We start from the raw sequence: 21,908 nt of genomic DNA, 5'->3' as shown, positions 1-21,908 counted from the left end.
CTTGAAATTCCCTTTACATTGAGAGATGTCATATTAGCTATTCTAAAATACAGCAGTCCAAGCCAATAGCAAACAATTTCATCTAGTGTACTGTTTATTTGTCTGATTAGAATTCCTATCCCCCTAGTTAATATTCAGAGAAAGCAAAGTTTCTGTTTAAGGGTACCATGTTTCCTTATTCAAGGATATCAGGAGATATCCTGCCTTGCATTTTGAATTGTCAGGAGGAAAGGGAGCCACTGCTGTGTTGTGATTGTTTGTGCTGCTTTCCCATTGATCAACTAAATTGACAATCAACTCCAGTGTCCTGAGCAATGTGGTTTAGAATAACCAGAAATACAGGCTATTTATCAGCAAATAGTGGTATCACTGAGTGTCAGTGCAGTTCAAAATGTGGTTTAGCAGAAAATTTCCTGCAGGAAATAGCCAATCACACCTTCCTTGTATAATACAAATAATCCTGTGGAGGGGTTATCATCTTTTCAAGACCCACAGAAAGGTCTACGGTGTTTTCCAATGAGATTCTGGGATACTGTCCATTTCCATTTCCTAGTGTTTTCAACCATCCTAAAGCTGAAAGCAAATGAAGAATCCCAAAGGAATGACCTTCTCTGGCAGCTGAAGATGAATCAGTGTGTCCAGCATGAACAGTCTTGTCCTCTTTCCTTGTCTTTATCCACCTTAGAGTTAATAAAGATGGTGACATTTGGGTTGCTGGTAGCAACAACATATCTATGTGTTTGTGAACATAACCATTCTGCATTTAAAAAGGAAAACGGAAACTTAAAGAACTGTTAAATCTGAATTGATTACCTGTTAAAGTATGTGAGAGTCACCATGTGCTTCTGACTGCTCCACCACAAGCTTGTTGAAAATTGTTTTTGTTTTTTCAATTGATGTATCTTATTTGTTTGGCATCAGGCTGCTTTTTGCCATTGGATTTGTATCGCTGTAAGAAAATGCAGAGCTGAGATTTAAAGAAAGTTTCAAAGAAAGATAAAGATTACTTTGAAAAATTAGTTCTAAAATACAGTGAAATTTATGTACATAGGCAACCTTGACACCACTTGCCATGTATAAACTTCTGAGTGAGAACGGTGGGGTATTTTGATGCAAATAAGTAATGGACATTTTGGAATAACTGAACTATAATCACTTTGTAAATCAGCAATCCTTACAGAGTGAATTAAGGGTTGTGCTTTCTATTGGTACCATTCAACAAATGAAACATTTTATTTAATGAATAATGAAGCAGAGAGTGACAATAGGTTTTTTAAACTCAGATCATGAGATGAGATGGTCACTAAAGGTCTAAGTACTCTTGTTTGTTTTCTTAATAGTACACTTTATTGAAGACTGTTGTCGATCATTAATTCTTCTTTACGATGCTGAAGGTAGGCTTGGTCCCATGCTCTTATAAGTCCTTAAAGGCTTCCACTATTTTCAGCAGCCTTTGCCTGCTCTTTGTATCACCAGTAATGCCCATCAACTGGCAAAGTGTCTCTGTGGGGCTGAAGGTACTTCTAAAGGAATAAAAGGGAAACAAGTATTTGCTAAAATCTAAAATACCTTGCAGAACTTGCCAGGCAGTTTCTACACTTAAACACCTCAATCACTGTATTAAAATCTATTCATTGCCCTTTTTTTAATGTTCTCTTTCCCTCAGGACTCTATTAAGTGGCTTCCCAAGTCTCCTAAACTGTACAGTGGCCATAACTGGAGCTCCCAGGGCTCTCGCTGGGCTTCGTTGAAAGGAAAGGAAGGTTTGCAGGGTGGTAGCCTGTACAAATTCAGCTCTGCTAATGGCAAATGGAGAGAAGGAAGGATCAGTCCTGAGCAAGAAGCAGAAGAGCTCGAGGATCCTGATGATGTAAGTAGTCTTGAAACTGGGAGAGACAATGTGTACCTATGGAGAGGCTATAGCTGCTAACACTGTTGTGCAGCAGAGTACTTTGGGTTTGTGGGACCTGCACTGCTTATACTCTCACGTCCTTAATTAATGGACTCAATGTCCATTAATTGCTTCTGCAGAGGGTACAGGGCTATGTTCAATGTTTTATGCCTTCACTTTGCTTGCAATTAATCCATCCAGCCCTCAAGAGTTCATCTTGCAGTTTGAGTAACCTGAGCAATGATGAGACATGTTTTTTACTTTACTCCTGCTTACTTCCCCAGTTACTGAGCTCCCTCCATCTCTTTCAGGTAAGTAGGTTGTTGGCAGCACTTGGATCTCAGCACCTCCCTAGGCCTGGATAGTAGGAAAGTGAGATTGCAGTGATCCTCCACTGCATGTTAATTTTGGGTGGTGCTCTTCCAGGATGCTGATGTCAGTGAGCCCCTGCCTGCTGTAGTTTCTCCAGCCTGTGCCTGCCAGGTGTCTGTCACCTGTGCTGCAGCTGGCTGTCCTCTTGGTCCTACCTGGGAAAAGGAGGTGGTGATTGCACTCTTGCAGCCTTTCCCTTTCAGGGCATTGCTCAGTGTTCTTCCTGATGTTTGTTGGGAGATGAGGGAGGAATTGAGGCTCCTGCTCCTCTTCCAGGACCTCTGCTTCCTTCCTAGGTGCTGTGAGTGCTGCTGGTGTGCCCCCTGCTCCACCCACAGCCCTGGCTCTTGCTTATGGCCTTCTTTCCTGGCACCCACAGCACTGCAGATGTGTCCAGGTTAGTCAGCCTGGCACTGTAAAGAGAAATCTCTCTCAAGAGAAGAAAGGTAGTGAATGTTTTATGTGAGTCAAAGCGAAGCTAATTCCTTTTAAATGAAAATGGGAAGCAATCATGCCTTGTATGCTTTCCCTGGGGCTGGCAATGCTTCTTTCCATCCCAACCAAAAAGAGATTGTGGGAAAGTGCCAATATAGATTGAAAAATAAAGTGTCCAGTGGGGTTCTGCACAGCTGTTCAAGGTAATGGCACTGCTTTTTATTTTGGTATTGAACTTCCAAGCTTAGGAAAACACTTACAGGGTTTATTTTCAGACATGCTGATGTGTGTTTGCTGCATCATTTTACTGCCAACAGAAGATAGAAGGATTTGGGCAATATGAAGATCTGATTTGACCTTAACCCATCAAATTAAGGAGCAAAAATCAGCTAAATATAAGTAAAGCATTCCTATAATACGAACAGAATTTCACAGAATTTAACCCTTTGCCAGGAGTAACTGATAACTGGAAAACATGACTACATTTTGCAGTCAAACTTGTCTGAAGCTTTAATTGTTTGGTGGATGTATTTCGATTGTGTAATTCTCTTTTCAAGCCCTTGTGGTTTAGTTAAGCATAGGGTGACATTGTGAGCTCCTCACTCTGAGCGTCTCAGAGTAAGTTCACCCTAGAGCCAGGCTTCAGAGTAGGCTTTAGTATATGCATCACCTTTGAGGTTTTATTTCCAGAGGACTCCTAAATCACTGAAGTTTGCAGGTCTCCACTCACTGCCATTTGCAACTAAAGTCAATCCAATGACTGAAACAAGATATGTAGATGCTTTTTTGGGGCTTGCCTTCCCTCTCACACCTATGCCCCCAAAAATGGAATGTGAGTTTTGAGGAGCTATAAGAAGTGTTTTATTTTCTGTATGGAAATATCTTTCCTTTGCCCTGTGTGTGTGGTTCCTTCCCCCAGAACAGTGGATTCAGTGCTACAGGGCTGCCAGAGGCTGCCCAAAATAGTCTTGTTCTCATGCTCTGCTCTTTTCACAGGGCATTGCAGGATCTGTGCACACATGGATATGTGTGTGTTGCATGTGCTTGTGCATGCCAGAGGACCTAGTGAAAGGCTGTAAAAATCCCAGTCCTCTCCCTGTTCCCACAATTTCAACCCCAGTGTAGAGAGCAAAACATGCCCAGAGAAATACAGTGGTAAAATAAATCTTTGTATGTTTGTTGTAAAGTTCCAGTTTTGTCTTCTGTGAAATAAATTACAGTAATTTCACGAATACAAGCCGCAGCAATTTGACAAAAATTTTGGTGGAAACCCAGAAGTGCAGCTAATAGTCGGGGGCGGCTAATCTGTGAATAATTTTCTGACATTTACAACCCCAGACGTGCCAGCCAGGACGCCGAGCCAAGCACCTGCCAGTAAAAGCCGGCATTCTGCGATTGTTACAGTGTTACTGTGTTGCCCTGGCTCCCTGCAGGCAGCACAGGGGGCGGGGAGAGAGGCGGGAGAGCTCTCTTCTTCCCTCCTCTGCCGCAGCCCAGGGGAGGACGGGGCGGGGGGGCGCGCCGCCATTGCCGCGGCTCGGGGAGCCGACGGGAGCCCCACGCAGCCATTGCCGCGGCTCGGGGAGGAGGCAGGGTGCTTTGTCCGCGCCCGGCGCCACGGGCGCGGGAAAGCTCCGTCCCCGCCCGCCGCCGCTGCCGTAGGAGCGGGGGAAGCTCCGTCCCTGCCTGCCACCGCGGGGCAGCGCCGACCCGGGGTTACCGAGCCCAGTGGCAGCGGCGGCCGGCCCCGAGCGGCAGCACCGGGCTGGGCCACCTGGCCCCGTCGGCACCCCCTAGCGGACCGAGCCTGCACAGCCTTAGCTCAGCCAGTAAACCCCGCCCTCCCGCGGTTCTGTTACTAATTGCACGCGGGTCCTCGCTGCGAACGACAGAGCGGCTTATATTCGGGTGCGGCTTATTTATGGACAAAAACCGAAATATTTGCCAACACCCAGAGATGCGGCTTATACTCAGTGCGACTTGTATTCGTGAATTTACTGTATATCATACAGCAATGTGAGAGTGAGGAAAAAATTCATCTTACCACGGGTAAGGTCTGTGTTTCAGATTCTCCTTGCTGTCGCTTTGTTTACCTTTTTTATCTTTAACCCTCAGGAACCTATTTCCAAGTTTTCCGGCAGCCTTTTTGGTAGCAACGACAACATGAGAGATCAAAGAAATGCCAGAGCAACTCTTCAAGAAAAGCACAAGCTGGCAGTGAAAGGGAAGACTCTGCCAGGATGTAACCCCAAGGTGCAGCCCCCTGTGTCAGCAGCAGGCAGCTTCCCCAGCGAGAGCGGCCGGGCCGCGCAGGAGCTGCGGGTGCTGGATGTGCCGCAGCCCCCGCTGAAGGTTTGGAGCTGCTGCGGGGCTGGGCTTACTGCTGGGGGGCTCTGCATGGCTGTGGGACAGTCCTTGTGTCTCTGGGGAGCTCCTCTTGCGTGAGGCAGTTTATAAAAGATGCAAAGAATGGGGGACATTGCATGCCAGGTGTCATGAGGCTTAGCTTAGAGAGAGTAAGCTGAGAATTGTCATTGCTCCCCATGGCTTCTATGGAAAAAGAATTTCCCATTAAGAAACCCCAACAAACCCACTTTCCTTGTAGCCATGCATCTCACTGTATATATCCAGCTTTGGTAATGTGAGGTCAAGTCAAAGGTCTGTGCATTTAGGCACTGAGCTGTTCAGCCCATGGTCTCAGAACAGTGGTGGCAAGTTTTGCATGCGCCAGTGTTGAAGTGTAGCACCATTTTTCTCTGGTCTGGACTCTCCAGGGGCATGTCTGCCAGTGTTCAGAGTGGGAGGAAGATTTTCAATGCTCACATAATTAATAGGCAATATTTTTGATTAATCAGGTCACTTATCCATTATAATTCTTTTCCAGGTAACCATTACTGTGTGCAGTCAAATGGGGAGTCTTGGTATTAGCATTGCTGGTGGAAAGGGCTCATCTTCATGTAAAGAAAGTGATGAGGTGCATTTCATTATTCAAAATCGAGTGATCGTTAGGAGTAAACTGATGAGTAGTTCCTTGAGTTATTGTGTTTTGTTGTTTGCTTTCCTTCGTGTAACATTTCCATCTTTGTAAAGCTAACAAGGGTAAACATAGGTAGCTTATTTCTCAGAGTAGGATCTGGCATTAGATTTTGATGGGAAGCTCCAGGAGGGATGATTTGGGAGAGATACCCAAATGTAAACCAATGATTTTGAAAAGGCAACCTGATGGCTGAAACACTGTTGTTTTAATTATAATTTTCTGCCTCAATTTGAGGTCACTCCCTTGGCAATCCTCATGCCTCTCCCATCTCATTTGCTCATTCCCAGGAGCTAACTTCATTTGGAAGAAATATTTCACACATCTTCTCACTGATTTATCTTTTAAATAAATCTTTGTTTTCCAGTCTGTTCCCCATGGCACAGTGTAAACAATTACTGACTTATATTCATTGTTGTATGTGTCAACCATGGAGGTTTATTTTTTTTTTGTCTTGCTAATGTGCTAAGGCATTTAGTTTTTAATTTTATGGAGACAACAGAACAATAAGTCTTGAAAATTAATTACTTCCCCTTTGCTTTTTGCATCTAAGAACAGTGGGAGAAACTGTCACTTCTGAAACCTCTGTTTTGTGTTACCAGGGGATCCTGATTGCACGGCTGCCAAAAGATGGTCCACCAGACTTGGCTGGGGTACAAGCAGGAGACAGAGTGGCTGAGGTAGATGGGTTGTCACTGTGGAGTGTGTTCTCTCGTTGTCTTTAAATCAAATCACTTAGAGTTGGGGAACTTGAGATCCAGATCTAGGCTTGCCTTAGCTTTTTAGATGCTTGCCATTATGAAGAAATGAGAACATTAAATTGTTGTATTCCTTCTTATTATGTTCTGGTTGTCAGATCTTTATTTCAAAGTGCTTAACAAAATACTATTCATTTAAATGAATGATTTACAAAGGAAAAGAATGGTCTTACTAAGTGGTATGAAAGCATAAATGCAGTTATACTTGATCCAAGAAGCTTTCTTGTGACATGGTATTAGATTTACTAGATGAGTTCATTGCAGTTGTAACAAAGAAATATTAACTAAATGAGCTTGTTTCCCCAAGGTAATTTTTGGTAGGAAGAGAAAAGCTCAAAATAACTCCCCTGATGGAGGCTTACAGGGCCAAGTGCCAAGGGATAAATGTGTCTCTCAGGCTGCTCCACCTCAAGCCTCATCTTTCCTAGCAGAAGCCACTTTCTTGAGCTTCAGAATTTCCCAAGAACAATGGAAAAAAATGATCGCATACAGTTTTGTGTTACACACTTATGAGGTACTGTTTGGTTTCCGTTTATGTTTGAGAATGCTGAAGTAGGAAGAGAGCCTCCACAAAATTATTTTGAAACTGGTCCTTATTTCTTTCAGCTCTTGTTCTCTTAAACTGTCATTTATACTTGGTTAGATTAATAGCCTTTTCTCCAGCATGGTCTGTGTTGAATTAAGGTAGGATAGAGGAAGCAATATTGTTTGTCTGTTAAATTGTCAGGAATAATGATACAACCTGTATCAGCCAAAGAAATTGATCTACTAATTTTGTAAAAACTATGCTATGAAATTATTAATAGAGGGTGGTGTTCCATAATATGTAAATATTGTGTTCATTTGACAGTTCTTAAAAGGTTAATTGTAGATAAAAACCTGTATAATTTTACATTTTTTTTCTTTTATGAAAAGTATTGTAACAAATGGGAGAGAATGTAAATAATTCTCTACGTATTTCACATTATCAGATGATTGGGGAAAAAACCCCAGGATTTTTAGTTTCTGTACCTTTACCTCCTGAGCAGAATTTCTGGTCAAATTAGCATCTTAAAAGTCAACCCCATTGCTTAGGTTCCTCCATGAGTCTGTAATTATTATTTATTTTAGGGACTTTGGAAAATACTAGGTATTAATGTCTGTTCACTTAATCAATTGTGAAACAAGTGAAAAAGAAGAAATTTCTGTTCCATCCTGTTCTGCCCTGCTGTTATTGTACAAATAGTTAGGATTTCTCCATCTCCCACAAGATGGCAGAATCATTCATCTGTTTAAAGAATGTAGAAAACAACTCTCTGCTTTTTGAGAGTGTGTGTGTGACAAGAAGTAATTAATGAGGTGTGCTATAGAAATAATACTGTTTTGACCACAGGACTAATCTGTGTACAAATAGCAAGCATTTTACTGTTGACACTGTATGTTACAACTTCTTATTCTTGAGCTGATAACTTCAACAGTTCAAATATAAAATTCACCAAAAATGGGAAACAGCAAGAATTGCAATTTTATTTACTTTTGTTGTACAACCACATGTAACAATAGGGCCAGGTGTTTGTATGCTAACTTGAGAGGGAGGGAACTCCTCTTCTTAAACAGCATTCTGAAAAAAAATGTGTTTCTGGTGTTTTCTTTTAAAGGCAACCTTTGTTTCAGAGCCTGCTGCCCTTGATGCTGGTTCTCGTGAAGCTTCCCCCAAGGGCAGCCCCTTCCCGACAGCCAACCATGTCATAACAGTAAGTAGGATGGCCCCAGTAAACAACAAGTCACTCTTACCTAAGAAATTAGTGTTGTCTGTCATTAATGCTAGAAAAGACTGGCACAGAACTCAACACATATCAAAGATCAGAGACCCTACCACGCAGTTACGTGGCTGTCAGTGCTGCTGGGACATGGCTTCTGGAGGAGCTCCTGGGTGAGCACCCACGTAGCACAGTAGAGCTTTTGAAGCACTCTGGTTTGGGGATTTAGGGTGGTGTCCATTCCTCCCAGTTTGAGTCATTGTTCTGTTGTCTGGGCTTTGTCTCTAGCTAATGGAAGGAGCAGCATTTCCTGGGTCCTTCTTTTAGGAGGGAGAGGGTGAACTGCTATCTGAAGGTAGCATTTTCATCTTTTGCCTGGAGGGGAGCACTTGTGTCACAGGCTAAGACATGCTTATATTTTAGGTGGCTGGTGAGAGTAAGCCCACTGCACATGTCACTGAAGGCAATAACTGAGCCTGCAGGGTGGCTTTTAGAAATCCATTTTTTGGAACTTCTCTAGCAAGTTCATCTTTCTGAAGACCTACGCTAATCTTGGTCATCTATGTGCACAACTGAAATTATGGCTTTATTAGAAAGATACAATAAAATCAAGGTACCTGAATAATTAAGGTCAAAAAGCATCTTACTTGTATGGAGCCTGAAGTACTAGGAAGCAGCAACTTTTTCTCCTACAGCAAATGCCACAGGAATGCTCTGTTTGATTCCTCTTCTTTCAGTCTTTTTAAAAATCTTTCTCCATGAATACCATTCATGACCCAGCTAATATGAAAATACATATATTATATAAAAGACTATAATCAAAGATTATATCAGCTTTTATCAGCTATTTAGGCAACCAATGTGATTTGTTAGTTGACTGGAAAACTCAGCAAATAGGTCATGCAACTGTTTTTCTCTGTTTTCCTGTGTTAATCACTGTTTGTCATGTTGAACTACAGTTTTTGTCCATGAGATAGACTAAGAAGGGTTTTCCCTTCTATTAGTTGCTTAAAGAAACTTATTTTGAGGCCTCTGGCCTCCAACATTATTTTGTGAAACATTTAGATCAGTTTTATTTTCCGTCTGAAAAGACTTTGATCAAATTTTGTTTTTTTTTTTTTTTTGGTCCAGTTTTACCTGGTAGCTGTTTCTTACAGCCTTTAGCATCATTGCAGGAAGCATGAGGCTTCCTGTTAGAGGAACCACTGTTGAAAGAGTTTATTTATACATTGGTGGTGGCCTGGATCTGTTGCAGAAGTATCTGACTTTTTGTATTTTCATCTAAAAAGAAGAAATTACTTTGTTTTTATGTTGTATGCCTCCCTTTAAAGTTCCTCAGGTGTAGTGGGGGGAGGAGGCAGATTAGACTGAGATACTTAGAGCACAGTACTTAGAGGGAGTCAACTGGCTGAATATGTTCAAAAGTAACGAATGTGCAAGTTCTTTTGTGAAGAAGCATTTGTATTTCTGATTTTGTTTCTTTTTTTGAAATCAAAATATTTGTGCTGTAGCAAATGATATATGTTATTGCCTGTAACCTGGACCAGCAGTCATCATTTTTAGGGATTATGGGCTTGTGGGAAGTATCTTGCTGACTTGGGACTGCTCAGTTTTTTATCTGTTCTCACTTTGAAGTCCCTCTTATTCCTCAGTAACTGTAGGAAATCTTATTATCTGAAAAATGTTTGGAGCCTGGCTTCTCATGAAGGACTTGCTTTGCATGTTCAGATAAGCAGGTGGCAGTAGGACCTTAATGCAGAATCTTTTTCTGTGCTAGGAAAATAGGAAGGTTCATTTCCTTTGTGTTTCTGATCAGGTTTCAATAGAAGATGGTTGTGTCTACACAAGGGAGGGAAGGATTGAAGCATAGTGGCAGAGAAACCAGAGACTCCTATTACTATTCTGCAAAAACTGAGTATGTGCCAGATGGTGTCATCTTTCTTCTCCCTCTCTTCTGTGTCATCCTCCTGCCTTCCAGCAGATACTGTCTTCATCTGTGTATTTTTATTGAATTTTAAAAAAACATCCTCTTTGCATATGCTCTCTGTGATAATATTTGTCTCATTCTTGCTAGCCACAGCCCACTCCTCTCTGAGCCTGCTGCTCTGGCATTACAACAAGGCAGCGCTGCTGTCAGGTTCAGGTTTCCTCTCTGTTTTCCACAGGCTTGGTTGCTCTAACTGCTTCTAAAAGGCTCATTTAATTGTTAACTCATCCAGCCAAACTCAATTTCAAACTCTTTGTGCCAGCTTTAGGATTTCATACAGTCTGAATGACCAGTAATTAATTGGACAAATGGAATGATCTCTCACTGTGGGCCATTGTTTTGCAAAGGAAAAATGAGAATCTTCCTTGGTTTTAATTATGACTGAGTCTTTTGCTGACATGTAGATAGAGACCTCAGAACTTTAATTATAAGTAGATAGTTTTTACATACGGTATTTTATAGACTTGCCTCAGTTATGCCAATCATACCTCAAAAATAGGAAAACATATTTTACTTTGCTTTATATATATATATCTAAATATAAATATTTGAAGTGAACTTAAACGACAAAATAAAAATCAGGGCTGTAAACACATGCCCATGCTGACTTTAACAGAAGGAACTTTAAACTTGGATTCTGGAGTCTTCATTTCCAGTTCTGTTATTGTTTCCTATCCATCCTCTCAAACATAGAGCCAACTCTTCACAATCTTTCTCCATCATAAATATTTTCATTCAGCCTCTGACTGAAATTCCCAGAGGATTTTGTCTGACTGAATGGAGAGTGTTGACAGGTTTCAGCATTTTCTGTCATTTCATAACATGCATCATCATGCCATCTTCTTTGACTCATTTTTGGGGCTATCCGTATAAAAAGGATATTAGATACTTTGCAATCACTATCAAGCCTTCAAGACATTTTAATCTTTATTTAATCTGTATTTAACTTAAATTGTTAGTATATTATTTGATTTAATTTTATGCCTTTTCCCTGGGAATTTTCTCAATTATATTTTTTCATGTAGTTCACCAGGGGTACAAGTGTCACTGATACTATGATTTTCAAGAAAGGTTGAAGTAAAAGTTACCACTTAAAAGTGATTATGTGAATAAATAAATAAATATAAGGTGAAGCATTTTTTGGATGTGCTCTTAAAAATGCAGAGATACCAAGAGTTCCTAAATCTTCTGAGAAAACAGACAAGTGTACTGGAACCTGTAAGGTATCAAAATGAAATCCTCTTGTGCCTGCAGAAAATGCATAGACAGATACACCATCTTCTACACTATGCAGTTGCTGGTCTTCTGCCTTTGTCTCATATTGTTCACTGCAAGTTGTGAGAAATCTTACATGGATGAGAATCCCAGCACATCTACCTTCTTCATTTCCAGCTGATAGAGACTTTTCAGGAAAAAAACTTGATCCACTTACATTATTTAAACATCCTCAAAAAACTTATTATCAAACCCTTTCTTTATTCATCTGACCATGTTCTAAACATATCAGAAAATTGAAATAATACAACATAAAATAAAACTTTTGTTTCTTTAGTCATTGTCTTACTTTGTTCAATTTTGAAAGCAAAGCCAGTGGAGTACTCAGGTCAGAGAAGCAGTATAAAAGGAGACAACTAAAGTGAGATTCAGAATTTTCTTGTGATGAACAAAGCCAAGTTTCTTCTTAAGTTTGTTTCAAACAGTAAAGACCTTGCTCACATCACAGTTTTTGACTGACCTATAGCGCCGTAAGATCTACTACTTCAAGTTTCTTATGAGGAACTGCTTTATCCCTTCTCCAAAACATTTTCATGACTCTTTTAATCTTGTCAGGTAAAGGTGTTGGTGTTTTTTTATGTTATTTTTTTTCTATTCTGACAAGCTAAGTTAGTTTTAGAAGTCAGGAATCTAAGTCTCCACTGCCTTGCATCTTGTGCAGGTTTACATAGGTTTGCAAATAAGCCTGTGAGCCTTGTTGGTTTAGCTAACCTTAGTCCTTGTGTGAGCTCAGTGGAGTGAGAGCACCCATGTGCTGTGTGATCGCCCCCTCCATTTCATCTCCTCGTTTGCTTCTGCTTTTATCTAAGCAACTGGGCATTTCTGAGTCACGATGAAAGATGGAAAATAAAAGGTGTGTGTTGTAGACACTGTGTTTGCCTTCATAGTGTAGTGGTTAGGGAACTGATTTTGTGAATTTGAAATTAAGTTCCTGCTCCAAACAAATGCTTCTGTTTGCACAGTGTATCTTTTCCCTCTCTTCCTTTTAAGTCATTTTCTCACAGCACTCAATCAAAACTGACTCATTTCAAAGTCTAAGTTACTGGATTTTGCAAAGCTTGTAATTAACAGTGCTAAGTAGGAAAAACCTTTTAAAAAGATAAGACATTAATTGATCTTTTCAAATTACCATATTAAAATACCTCCAAGTTAGAGAAAATCTGTTGAGTCCATCATATGGCAGGCAGTATAAGCACTGCAGACAAGAGAAGCAAAAACATACAAAAGACAGATGGAATCAAGCAAGGCATCTTGAACTGTGCTGTAGGATATATTTGGATATAGTATATTATTTGAGAATAAAATAGGATAAGTATTTAAGGAACTGCACAAATTATAAGCAATGTCTTCCCTTGTGAAAGGCATCCTCATAGACTCTGTGGGAGTACTGCAGGGGAAGAGACTGTACTGAGTTCCTGCAGGATTTCAGACAGCCTTTCACAGGGCTGACGAGTTTTCTTCAAAAAATCAAAGGGTTGGCAACTTGGGCCATGGGCAGCACTGCTTATGGGGGCAATGCCTTTTAAGTCTCCTGATGTGGTCAGAGCAATGCATTTTCTTCAATGTTTTCATAGCATCAGGCCATAAATGATTACACACTTATATAAAAATCTGTAAATCAGGTTCCAGTGTCAGGGAAGTCACTATCCAGTGGTACATTAGAAGATGAAAGAAATGGAACAAGAACGATTTTTCATACACAATTTGAGTCATACAAAAGCCTTTTGTGCTTGACAGCACTGCAGATATGACATGATGAGGATGGATCTTCCATTTTTGTTGTGAGTTTGACAGAGCTCCATCTTTCTTGCCTTGTGCATTGCCCTTGGGAGGCACTTGGCAGAGAGCAACAACAGAAAGGAGCTTTGCTCTAAATGTGACATGGCCAAATGTTATATATACTGCATGCTGGAAGACAGATGAAACATGCAAGATGTTCTCTTGCTATTCCAAGAAGTAGAGAAAATACTCAGTTTTAAAACTGAGCTGCAAAATATAGCAATATTTAGAAAATTCACACAGCGGAAATTTCCGTAGAATCATAGAGTGGTTTGGGTCAGAATAGACCTTTAAAGGTCATCTTGTACCCCATTTGTAGTGACCAGGGACATCTTCCACTAGACCAGGTTGTTCAGAGTCCTGTTCAACCTGTCCTTGAATATTTCCAGGAATGGGGCATCCACACCTCTATGAGCAACCTGTTCCAGTGTTTTACTGCTTGTCTGGTTCATTGGCTTCCAGGAAATCATACTGAGCTGATTTTGGATTAATCACTGTGCACAGTGTGGGAAGAGCAACAGGGAAGAGGGATGGGCTGGCGGGATAGCCCCTGCTCAGGGACCTCACCAGGCTGCTGCACACAAAACTGAGGCAGCACTTCCAAAAGCATGGTGCCAAAGCTCCTCTCATGTCAGTGCTTGAGAGTAGTGTGGCTGTTCTGAGGGCAAGGATGAACTGAATTATGTGCTGCCCTCTCCCACCCTCAAGCAACAAAAGGTGTCATGAGCTGGTGGCTCTGTGAGTGCAGCAGCACAGGTCACACAGATTTCCTTGTGCAGAGATCTTCTGTAGCAAGCGTAAATGAGGTGCTTCATCCATGCCTCACCGAAGATTTATCTTCCCCAGAGTGCAGGAGAGGTTTATACCTCTCTCTCCACCTGACATCACAATTTCTGGGGTTTGGCCAGAGGTCAAACACAGCAGTAAATCAGCATTGTAAAGAACTGGGGAAAGGGATGCAGCCAGGGATTTCCACGACTAGGAGAGCTGAGGGTGCACCATAAAACACATGCTTGTTGAAACATCCCTGATATGCTATAAAAAGAGAGCTGTGCTGAATGCCTAGACGGGGTTTCCAGATTCGTGTGTTTTCACACACACAGCTGTGCCTCAGCTGGTTTCTGTCCCACAGCCTTCCACCCTGCCCCAGCTGCTGTTCCGGCGGCGCCCTGGCTGCTGTGCCCGCTTCTGCCTGGAGGTGGGATTGCTTGTGAGTAATGAACTCACAAGGAACTAATTTGATATCTTACTCTCTCTTTGACTTGCATTTCTTTGTTTCCTTTTGGGGAGAAGGTTGCTTTTATCTGTTGTTGCTGACATCTCTAATTAAGAACACCATCGGATGCCGGTTTGTTGCGAACTGTGCAGCAACAGATCTGCCTCTTCTCTGCTGTTCTGTTGGATGCATTTTTGCATCCTCTTTTTAAAATTTTTGTTTAAAATTCCAGCTTTGTAATATTTTTTAGGCATGACTAAATGCCCTACTTTACTAAATTCAATTTAGACAGCTTCTGTGAATACAGTCATTATCAAATGTGATCTTTTGCATCTAGCAAAGGGCTGTTTTCACTGTTTTGTGAGAAATCTAAATTTCCTGCTCAGGTTTAAAAAATTACTTCCATCCCCAGTGATGACAAAACAAGTAAGACTAAGTATGAAATCATAACATTATTCACATGTTCTCAACTGTGTTGATAATTTTGTTTTCCCTGTTTTCCCCAGTTAAGGGTACCATCCTTAGCATAGGAGTCAGTGAAGATCAGCTGTAAAGTCAAATTTTTAAAATATATATTATTTAGATATATGGAGCTGAGCTAGGCAGGCATTCCTATCACAGGTATTTTCTGGCTGAGGAATATTTTCTTTAAAAATTTACCTGTTTGAACTAGAGTTAAAAGTATGTCTGGTTTTCTTCCTAAAAAAGGTCGATCCAAATTCTCTTTTCCTGCCCTTATTCCATCAAACTTTGGCCTTTCATGTGTTGTTTCATCTTCTGATTTTAGCCTCTGTGCCTAGCAGCTGGCCTTGCTGCCAGCTGTGATTTGCCCTGTCGCTGCTGGTTATGCCTTTGATGTGAAGCTTGGGTTGTAGCTGTGACTGTTGCCTTGAGAACTTCCCTCTCCGGCTAATATTGGAGTATGGACCTGTGGACTGGGAGAGGCCAGGGGAAGAGAAGGGCTTATAAAGGAAAAAAAAAAAAAAAAGATAATGGAGTTGGTTCTGTTCAGTTTTAGTTTTGAAAAAATTATAAAAAGACATAATGAACTGTCTTTTACGGACTGTTCTGAAATGTTTTGGACAGAGATTTTGATTAGAAGTAGGTAAGGAAAGCATATGTGCACATCTGGAAGTTAAAAATTATTGGATGGTGACCTGTTGGCAAGACATCTCATTTATCATATTTTATTTTAAAAACTGCTCTCAAGCATCACAACTAGTTGTGGGTTTGTTCCTATGCTATTTCAGTATGAAAGAATTTTTGCAGCCAACACTGCAGCTGAATTGCCCCAAGTTGTTTAGATGGCTTCATTTTACTTCTTCCTGCAGAGGACCAGGAGTGCACAGGCAGCCCCTGTCTGTGCTCAGCTGAAGGACTGTTAATCCCATTAAATGAGAGTGTCTGAAATAATTTGATTTTTAGTTATGTGGGATTCAAACAAAACTGAATTTTTTTAGTGTAGAAAGTCTTAGTGTTTATGTTAAAAAAAAAAAAAAAAGAGTGAAACAAACAGGGTAATGGAAGAAGTTTCCACAGTGAACCCACTGGTTTTACTGCAGAACATGTCCATTTTTAAGTTTACTTTTTAGGCACTGATAATGTAATTTCAGGGGAAAATAGAAAAATAGTAACTTGTTTCAAGTCATTAATGATGCAGTTTTCTGAAAAAGTATTCTATGTATTTTGACAATTTGAGATTGAGTAGTAGTTCCAATATTATTTAAATAATGATATTTAAAGCATGATGATGGAAAGTGAGTAGGAGGACTTTGCAATTTCAGCGTAAGTATTTTAAACAAGTTCAAACACTGCTGAGTAACGACCAGTGGAGAAAACAATGGAATAATAGAAAATCTGGATAATTTGTTCCCCTGGCAGTGGCATCAGTTTTGTTTGGACAATTATCTACAGAAGATGGAAGTTTCACACCTTCCCACATGCCTTAGATAAGCAACTCAGGTGCCTGTACTGGAAGGGTTTTCCTTATTGCCATCCTAAATGCCTCTGTCTTGCCCTGTCTGTAATGGGCAGTGGAAATAGTTTGCTTCCTCTTTGCTGTGCCATTTTTTCACATAGGGAATCTGTTCTCCTGTCGTCCCTCAATCATGCTGCACCAGATGTACGTCCAAATATGAACAGTAAAGAAAAGCTCCAAGAGCAAAGCTTGCCTATTTAATAAGGTAATGCTGAGGTCAGTGAAGATAAGCAGGGAAATATGAAAATGAAGGTAAAATCCCTCCAGGATTCTGCTAAGAGAAGCACTGGGTTTGAGAAAACCAAATAACAAAACCTAATGCAAATTTAGAGTTGAGTTTTGTTACTTCCTTTTGTTTGTGGTTTGTTTGTTTGTTTTTGTTGTTGTTTTGTTTTGTTGAAAGGGTGAAGGAAGCTGAAAAAGCTTATATTGTGGTGTTCCTGGAGCTTGGGGGAATGTGAAGGCCAGTGAGAAAATGCTGGGTCCTTAGGGGATGGTTAGGTGGAGATGGTTAGGCCACCGTGGTTAGAAATGTGATGTGTGTTTCTTACATCCATTTTGTGTTGATTTTGGTTTATAGAGGAGCCTAATTGATAAATTTGCTGCAAGGAGAGAGACACTAGAGGCCCAAGTTTCTTTTCATTGAATTAGACCTTGTACAGATGTATGCTCTATTACTGAGTTGCATTTGCAATTGCATAATTGGCACAATCCTCAACTGGGAGTTGTTTTTTCGTTGGTACCTATGATTCAGATTTGAGGAAATCAGCTCCCCAGCATTCTGTCAGGGGAGAAGGCACAGAAGAGGATGACTGGTGCAGGAGAAGGAGCAGTGATGGTTTAGGGACAGTAGTGGCTGGGGTTCATATGGGGTTTCAGAGGGAGAGTGAGCAGGAGATGTGCAGAAAGGAGAGGGAGAGAGAATACAGCTTCACTTGGACCAGGACATTTGATTTGTTAGAAAGACTCAACACTATGTCTCCAAATCAGCGTGAGTCAGTGTATGTGTGCACTTTCACCTGCCTGGAGAGGGTTCAGAGGGGCTGCTTTCCTTTTTACCTGCAGCAATATGAAAGATTAGATGTAAGACTTCCCCAACACCATGTATTTTGTGGAGCAGTTTACACAATCACCACAGAAATGTTGAAGGAGTACTTTTCATCAATTAAATTCAGTTTATAATTTTTAGACCTAAATGGTGTGGTGTCAACATTAAATGTTCTCAACAAATACAAGTAGCTGATAAATAAATTTCCTGAAATTTTTCATACTGCTAGTAAGATGGCCACTTTATTTATTACACATTATCATCTTACCTGTTTGTTAGATATATTGACTCACCCTTATATGTTTTCATTACATGTTAGATCTTTTTTGGAAAGCAGTAAAAAGGAGAATGATTTTGTGCATCAGAGTGAAATTTGTAATAATCCATTCATTGATAAAAACAATTACTGGCAGAATATTTGACTATCCATAAGAGCCTGCCACTGGTTTTTTCCCCTCAGTAACAGCATTTAAATTAATTTTAAAACATTGCAGTATAATTCTCGAAGAACACAAAGTTATTGTCCAAAAAATATGAATGCATATTTTACTGACAAATTTAAACACTGGTATTTTCTCTTAATGTTTCCTTTAAATGTATTTTCTCAGTACTGAAGCCCAAATATGCAATTTTTCAAAGATCAATAATTGATATGATTTATGGTTCCTACTTAATCCTTTATTGCTTTCAGGAGGATGAATTGAATGAATAATGAAATTAAATTAATTTTTCATATTTACTTGTCTTTATTTTCAAAAAATATTTTAACAACTTTTTTCACCTATAGAATATCGAATGTTTTATAAAATATTAGCTAATGAGAGGAAAGGACAATTTATCCTAATTTGGTTTTATCAATGGCTTTTTAGCATAAAACAAAAGATGAAAGGAGGGCCAAGGAGAATCATCCTTTATTGGATGTGTTAAGAAACATAGAGACAAAGGACAAGGAAAAGTCTGAGGTAGTTAAAACCTTCTTTGCCTCAGTCTTTAATAGCAAGACCAGTTGTTCTCCAGGTGCTTCCCCTAAGCTGTAACACAAGGATAGGGAGAAAAATGAAAGCCCCATAATCCAAGGGGAAGTGTTCAACACCTGCTGCACACCTTAGACACACAAAGGTCCATGGGGCTGGATGGAATCCAGCCAAGGGTGCTGAGAGAGATGCAGAAGTGCTCCCCGAGCCCCCTTCATCATCTGTTGGCAGTCCTGGCTCACTGGGAATGTCCCACTTGACTGGAAGTTGGTAAATGTGATTCCTATCTAGAAGAGGGGCTGGAAGGAGGATCCAGGAAACTTGAACTTGACTGGTCTTCTGTGGCAAAGTGACCCACTTAGATGTTGTCTACATAGAATTTAGTAAAGCCTTTGACCTAATTTCCCAGAGCATTCTCCTGGAGAACCTGGCTGCTCATGGTTGGACAGGATGAAAAACTGGCTGGATGACCAGGCCTAAAGGATGGTGGTGAATGGTGCTGCATTCAGCTGGTGACTGGTCACTGATGGTGTTTCCCAAGACTCAATACTGGGACCAGTCCTCTTTAATATCTTTATCAATGATCTGGATGAGGGTTTGCTGGTGACAATAGGTTTGCTGGTGACACCAGACTGGGTGGGAGTGTTGATCTGCTGGAGGGTGGGAAGACTCTGCAGAGGGATTTGGACAGGAAAACTGATGGTCCAAGGTTAACTGTGTGAGGTTCAGTGATGCCAAGTGGCAGGTTCTGCCCTTCAGTCACAACCCCATGCAGAGTTACAGGCTGGGGGCAGAGTGGCTGGAATGGGGCCCAGTGGGAAAGGACCTGGGAGTGCTGGAGCTCAGCTGGCTGAACATGAGCCAGTGTGTGCCCAGGTGGCCAGGAAGGCCAGTGACATCCTGGCCTGTGCCAGCAATAGTGTGGCCAGCAGGAGCAGGGCAGGGATTGTCCCCCTGTGCTCAGCGCTGCTGAGGCCACACCTCGAGTGCAGTGTCCAGTTCTGGGCCCTCACTGTGAGAAAGACACTGAGGGGCTGGAGGGAGTCCAGGGAAGGGCAAAGGAGCTGGGGAAGGGTCTGGAGCACAAGCCCTGTGAGGAGCAGCTGAGGGAGCTGGGGGTGTTTAGCCTGGAGAAAAGGAGGCTCAGGGGAGACCTTACCACTCTACAAGTGCCTGAAAGGAGGGTGTAAAATAGGTGGAGGTTGGTCTCTCCTGCCATGTAACAAGTGACAGGGCAAGAGGAAATGGTCTGAAGTTGCACCAGGGTGGATATTAGAAAAAAACTCTTTATAGAAGGACTGTTCAACATTGGAACACATTGCCCAGGGAAGTGGCTGAGTCACCACCCCTGGAGGTATTTAAAAGACATGTGGTCGTGGCAGTTAGGGTCATGGTTTAGTGGTGGACTTGGCAGTGCTGAGTTAGTAGTTGGACTTGATGATTTTAAAGGTCTTTTCCAACCTAAACAATTCTATGATTCTCTATGGTGTTACACCTCTCACATATTTTTTCTCATCACCTGTTTCCCCCGTCCCTTTAAAATATTCCCATTAAATAGTTCCCTGCTTTGATCTGATTCTTTTCTCTGAAATCTTTCACATCTTGCTGAAGATACCTCGGATAATCCTCACACGCCCCTCCACTTCAGATGAAGATGCCGACCAACTGCCCCCAGACCCGGATGACTTTGAGCCCGAGGAGCCTGACAGCGCAGGAGGCCATGCCTATTCAGACTGTCTGAGCAGTGCTTTTTATCCTCCCTAATAAAGTACTTTTCTGGCAGGAGTTCATGGGTGGGTTTTTTTCCCATTGTTTGATTACATTTAATGTAGAACTTGAACCGCTATGCCTTATTTATAGTGAAAACCATGATATGGAGGATGGATTTTTGAGGAGAAACCTGCTTGTATTTCTTTGCCTTGAACTTTCCTTTGGCAAGAACTTGTGAACCTGAAATGAAATGCACTGGGTCAAGTTATGTGAATGTCATGTTTCAGTAGCCACTTGTAAAGGTGCCCAGCAACACCTAAATGTGATGGAGAAAAAAACAGGTGATTTTTATTCAGAAGGTATTTTACCCATTTGGAAACACACTGAAAACAATTGTAAGTTGGGTGGGATTTTTTAATCTTGTGTCCATGTTTGTCTATACAGCTCATCCTTCTATCTTCCCCCAGGTTCCTTTGATTTGTCCCTTTTAATGTCATTTTCTATGAGAATTAAACAAAAGATCTGTCTTTAAATAGTGCTGGGTTTTTTTTTTTAAACCCACTGAGAAATGTTATCTGTGTTGGAATTCTGTATCTGATTCTATTGTAATAAAGAACAATTTCTCCAGTTTATATCAGTAATGTGAATGTATATCAGATTTGAACAGAACCTACAAGTGGTAATTTATTAGATCCAAATGCAAGAGGCACCTTATGCCTTAACTATGTACCCGAGAGTGAAGCAAGAAGCAATTTCTTATGCATGAAGAACTGTCTGAAAACTATTTTTTCCCTGACTTGCATATAAGCAGAACACTTTTAATTTGCCTTACTGCAGTATGCCTGTATTTCATGTGTATATGTGTGTGTGTGAAAGGTAAGCATTTAAGAACAAATTGTCCTGTACAACAGTTTTCAATCCTTTAATTCTCTTCACTGCTATTCAGGTTTCTAATGGATTTTAAGCTGTTTAAGAAGAACCATTTGGGAATGTTCTTTATTTGAGATTCCACGGTGCTGCCTTAATTCAGAGGTGGGGTCTGTTGGTCCTGCTAGACTTGAATGCCATGACATTCTTTTCATGTACATTAAGTGTGCATTGATGATTTTTATGATGTTTATACAGTTTATTTTCCTATAAATGTAATATAGCATAACCCAGTGACCTGGTAAATCCTCATCTTTTATTCACATTCTTGAGAAAGATTTCTCAGGTAATCATTCATATATAACTTCAATGAATGCTGGTAGCTGACTTTTGCAGAATTAGAAAGCTCCCAGGAGGGTATGGCTGTCACAAAGAGAGCAATATCTCCTACTACCAAAAAGGATTTTTTTTTTGGTAAAAGATGGATTTGCACTAACACTATAATATCAAATCAATGGCATACACTTGTTTTTTTTAATTATCTTGTACATCTGCTTTTTGATTGATGATAGCAATAGGAATATGAAGTTAATTTCATTCATTTGCAAAACTAACATTATCTAAGAATCTGCTATGACTGTAATATTAAAGTCTATATAATTTGCGTAAGCATAAGCTTAAATGATATTGATAAATGAAATTATATTTTAAATATTTGTTTCCCATCTCTTTTCTTCCTGTTGCAAAAATATCAATCTCAGAACCCATAAACGCTTTTGCATTCTATCTAGTAATGAACTGTTTACTACTACTTTGTATCTTACTAGACTGCAAAAAAAACCCCA

The 21,908-nt window shown here is 40.7% G+C and overlaps 1 protein-coding gene across 1 annotated transcript; it reads left to right on the top strand.

Annotated features, from left to right (window-relative positions):
* Positions 1-1,385: 1,385 nt before the first annotated feature.
* LOC116993628 (protein scribble homolog) lies at positions 1,386-20,823 on the top strand. Its single transcript, XM_033054458.2, has 7 exons — positions 1,386-1,394; positions 1,667-1,870; positions 4,814-5,050; positions 5,583-5,672; positions 6,335-6,412; positions 8,128-8,223; positions 20,098-20,823. Exons 1-7 carry the CDS (start codon positions 1,386-1,388, stop codon positions 20,248-20,250), a joined length of 867 nt encoding a protein of 288 aa, XP_032910349.1. The 3' UTR covers positions 20,251-20,823.
* Positions 20,824-21,908: the final 1,085 nt, after the last annotated feature.

Source organism: Catharus ustulatus, chromosome 3, assembly GCF_009819885.2.
Source record: "Catharus ustulatus isolate bCatUst1 chromosome 3, bCatUst1.pri.v2, whole genome shotgun sequence".
NCBI lineage: Eukaryota > Metazoa > Chordata > Aves > Passeriformes > Turdidae > Catharus > Catharus ustulatus.
The sequence above is the reverse complement of the archived record's forward strand: the minus strand, read 5'-3'. Positions and strand labels throughout refer to the sequence as shown.